This window comes from Nuphar pumila, chromosome 7, assembly GCF_984573655.1.
Source record: "Nuphar pumila chromosome 7, dmNupPumi1.hap1.1, whole genome shotgun sequence".
Lineage (NCBI taxonomy): Eukaryota > Viridiplantae > Streptophyta > Magnoliopsida > Nymphaeales > Nymphaeaceae > Nuphar > Nuphar pumila.
This window is the reverse complement of record NC_143255.1, coordinates 111384831-111389279: the sequence shown is the minus strand read 5'-3', so window position 1 is coordinate 111389279 and position 4449 is coordinate 111384831. Positions and strand designations below refer to the sequence as shown.

The 4449-nt window shown below is 44.8% G+C and overlaps 1 protein-coding gene across 1 annotated transcript; it reads right to left on the bottom strand.

Annotated features, from left to right (window-relative positions):
• Nucleotides 1-485: 485 nt before the first annotated feature.
• LOC149832940 (BTB/POZ domain-containing protein At1g63850-like) lies at nt 486-4217 on the bottom strand. Its single transcript, XM_090012656.1, has 2 exons — nt 3533-4217; nt 486-2939 (listed from the first exon to the last, which is right to left on the bottom strand). Exons 1-2 carry the CDS (start codon nt 4115-4117, stop codon nt 1950-1952), a joined length of 1575 nt encoding a protein of 524 aa, XP_089868782.1. The 5' UTR covers nt 4118-4217; the 3' UTR covers nt 486-1949.
• Between the last annotated feature and the right edge of the window lie 232 nt (nt 4218-4449).

Below are 4449 nucleotides of genomic sequence, written 5' to 3'. Positions count from 1 at the left end.
GGGTTGTGTGGTTCTCAATACCAGAGTTCATGGTTGCTGCTTCTTGCTGTCACACCTGGTGCGTCTTCAGGGCCTTAATTCACATGCTATTTGGTATGACATGAGGTGCTGTCTCACGTATGATTGGTCCAAGTTAATTGGAAGAAGCTGCTGCAACATTTCCCTTTTGACACTTGATAAGCCTTTGATCAATCAGATAGGAGATGGATGAGAGCAAGCAAATGAATTTTATCCCTTGGTGGATTTTGTTGTTGTGGGGTTGGGCCTCATTGTGGTAACAGTAGTTGGAATTTTGAGGACTCGCTAGTTTTAAGTCGCTATGAGAGAGAGTATTTACCTTTTCCTTCTTTTGAACAAGGCTAGAATCCTTTGTATAAATCTTTAGGTAATTTTTCAATCTTTCTAAAATAATGGAATTCGAAGTTTGGGAAAGGTAAGGATCGGTGCCTTTATCTAACGTGCATACTTCCCTAAAAGGGTTGGGAGGAGAATCTTCAATAGTTCTCACTTGTTTTACGCCCTCTATACTTACAAGGAAAATGGTGATACATTCTGCCCCACTTGAATAGTTTGTTGTTGATATTGACAACATTCACTAGGAGTTCACCAATGGGGGCTCTGCTTGTCAGGTATTGTGTTGGGACGTTGCAGGTTCAAAACCCAATGGTATAGTTGTATAACTGGTAGGGGTCTGCCTAACCCCAGCTTACCTTTCAAAATAAATAAATAAATAAAATCACTAGGAGTCCATTACGAGCCAATTCCATCCAAAAGGGCACTTTGTTCTTGCACCTTGGACGTTACCTTCATCATGGTAACTGTGGAACATGTGACAGTTCTTGACTTAAAACCTAATGCTGCCATAGAATATCTGGCTTAGTGGTTCTCCTCTCATATGATATATAGGGAACATGAAGCATTATTGATGTTATATGTTGGTTTTGGAACTATTCCTTTTAGAAAGTCTCACATGAAATTAGACCATTATAGCAGAGGATCAGATTCAGGGCAGCAGAGCCTCTTTGCTGTGAAGCCCTACGCCCATGCCCAAATTTAATTAATGGACAGTAACCGCATGCCTCATTTTCTACATGATGGGCTCTCTTCTCCAGAACGTACATTAATTAGCACATAAGTAGCAGTAGCACTGAAACAGAAAAGAGGAAATGAAGGGACAAGCGTTTACCAAGGCTTGTACTCATATTCCTTACAGATGGAACAAAGGGTTGATGATGATGATGGGCATCTTGGACCGCCAGAGAAAGCCCTTCCATACGAAAAGGCAAGCCGCAGGGAATTGTGAGGCTCACGTGGGCCCCACTTTCCTGCAGGCCGCATCCTTGTAGATAGTGTGTCTGAATCTTCACCTCCCCCTTCCAAAATGTCTGGGTGCTCAAACTAAGTGAACTCTCCAAGCAATAAATCGTCATTGAGAGAACAGTTGTTTTAGGCAAAACCATTAATCGCAGAGAGAGAGAGAGAGAGAGAGAGAGTTACTCAATTGTTAGAAACTAAATAACATCTGAATATCTGAATACCTGAATACACTAATTCGCTATACAACCAAAAACAAACATCTCCCTCCTGTGTTAGTCAATAAAAAGCCGGACAGAGTGAACGCCAAAAAAGAAAAGAAAAAAAAAATCTAAAAATATACCTAGCATTCATCGTCTCCATCCTGATCTTCACATCAAACATAAAACCCTTATTTTTTTATCCCGTCATTGTCTATCACCATTTACCAGGATGAAGTTGCCCATGTCTATTCTTTTTGAAATCATCATCCATATCAGCATGTCTCAATCATCAGTTTTCTTTCAATCTTCTCACCCTAATCCGTTTATCGTTTTTCCTCCCATCACATGACAAACCAATAACGATCTTCTGGCCACCAATTAAAAGAATTTTCCAAGGAAAATTTGTTCCAAGGAATCCAACTCCTGATTCTATCAATCCCCATTTTCATAAACCCGCATTGTTGCAATCTGTAACTGCCTTCGCTGGTCAATCTCCCCATTTCTTCTCCAGAAAGCCCTCCGCCACCACACTTCAAATGCTCTCTGAATGTTTGGACATTCATCACCAGAATTCAAGAATCGATTGAACCAATTGATCAGAATTGCCTGTTGCTGAGACAGCGGTAATGTAAGGATTGTCTGACTGAGCCCCTCTTCAACCACATTCCGATCCATTGATTTGCAACCCCTCTTCATCCATCCGAAATCGACATAGAGGGGCTCAAGCCATGTCTGCAACAATAAGCTCCTCACTTCCTTGGGTGCCAAAATCTGACCCTTCCCAATCCCTACACACAGCCTAGCAGTCAGCCTACTCACCTCATATCTATACATTGTTGGGACCATGGCGTGCAACTTTGCAAGTTTAACTTGACTTGCCCACATCCTAGCGAAATCCTCAGCAATTTGTCGATCAATCAGAATTTCCAGCACCCAATTGAGATTATCAGATTGCCGAGAAATCTCACTCACTACTGCACTTCTTTCTTCGTGGTTGCTCTTATCCATTAAACCCAACTGGGTAGCCCTTGTGAAGTTATGAAAGAGAAGGTCTAGGCAAGAGTTACAGGCAGCATAGAGTGATTCCTTGCTGATGTCAAGGAGATTGGTGTTGTTGGTAATGTTATGAGAAGAGTTCTCCCTTAGCATCTTAGACACCAATCCTTTCATCTCCTTTCTGGCCTTCTCATCTTTGCCTTGAAGAACCACGTCTAAGAGTCTCACCACTATTTCTTCTTCAGAAGATGCCGGAGTTTCCATGGACACCCTCTTTAAGACTTCCCCTGCTGCATTTGTGCTATCGAGCTGTAACTGAGACAGCAGGGTTGCCACCTTCTCTTCTTCGTCTTCGGCCCATGGTGCTGCTTCCAAGTACTCTAGACATGCTAAAATACCCGCATCAAACACAATTGCTGCAGATACCTAAACAGAGAAGAAAAGAGTGCCCTTTTGATCATTTACATAGCAATCAAAGTGAAAAATCAGAAGCAGGGATGCGCAATTTCATGGCCTGAATTACAAAGTCTGGTTTTCATCAAACAGTAAAACAGGTAAACGCCACAAGGGTATAAAAAGGTAGAGCAAAAAGCACCACTTTGACTGAGACAATCATCAGACAGAGAAATGGTAGTTGAACCTTCCATGTATTCAAACTACAGCTTGTCAACATTTGTTTGAAATGGGTTAGGAAAAGAAAGACTATAATTACCAAGAAAAGAACAGCGCTGAAAAGTGCTGAAATAGTATGTCAAGAAATAGGAATACGCACTAGTAACATATTTTTTGTTCTTTTCTTTTTCCACAGTATAGAGAACAGTTTTTTCCTAAAAGCAGTAGTGCAGTGAAAAACGCATCACTAAACAAGAAGGCGGTTATACACGTGAAATCTCTCAACATAACGCGCTACTGGATCAACAATGGCCTCTGAAACACTAGAATCATGCATAACAAAAATAGAAATTCCAAGACTAGCATTGAATCACAATAGTGGTCACACACACACACAGGCCCTGTACCTTCAATATCTCCAAGACTTTGGAGACATCCTCCATCATCAACCTCCTCTTGAGGTCATCACAGTACATGAGGCGCAGAGTCTCCAGATAGACCTCCACATCGTCGCAGTCCGAGATCTCCACGAGGTGGGGGAGCGACCTCTGCTGCTTCGACCACCGATCCGAGAGCTTCGACGCGAAGAACCGGCTGTGCGCTACGAGTATGTGGCGGTGGACGCTCAAGGAAACGCTGAACCCGTCCTTGGAGCTCAGCGTGAGCTTGACGTCGCTCGATCCGGCGTCGTTGAACCGGTTTCCGGGGCTCGAGCTGCCCAGGATCTCGTTCACCCTCTCCTGCATCAGTAGGTGCTTCTCCTGAACGCTCATCACGTGGGGAGGGGGTTTTCCGCCGGTGGTGGATGTGCTAGCAGAAGGGGGTTGGTTTCTGGGGCGGGAATCCGGCTCGCTGGTCATCATCTCGAAGAGGGTCGGGCTCGATCGAGTCTTGTCGATGGAGGGAGGAGGAGACATGGGGTTGAGGAGGCCGGCATTGAGTGCAGAGTTGAATTTGCTGTAGCTGGAAGGGTAGGAGGAAGAAGAGTCCATGAGGGGAGAGATTCGGCCCGGAGAGGCTCTAACTCGAAATGGGGAGGAAGAGGGTCGGTCTAAAATGAAGCTCTGCGTAGTGGGGGAGGAGATTTCGTTGGTTTCTGATGTGGGTTTGGTGGTTTCTGGTTGTTGGTATCTCAGGTCTTGTGATGGATTAGTAGGAGTAGGAGTACTATTGGTGGTGGTGGTGGGGCGGCGATGAGGAGGAGCGCAGCACCAGGCGGCGGACGGAGAGACGGACGGTGGCTCCTTCTTAGCAGAGAAGGATGGGTCTGGGGAGGGGAAGGAGGAGGCTGAGGCAGCGATGGTGGAGATGGTGGTGGTCTCCC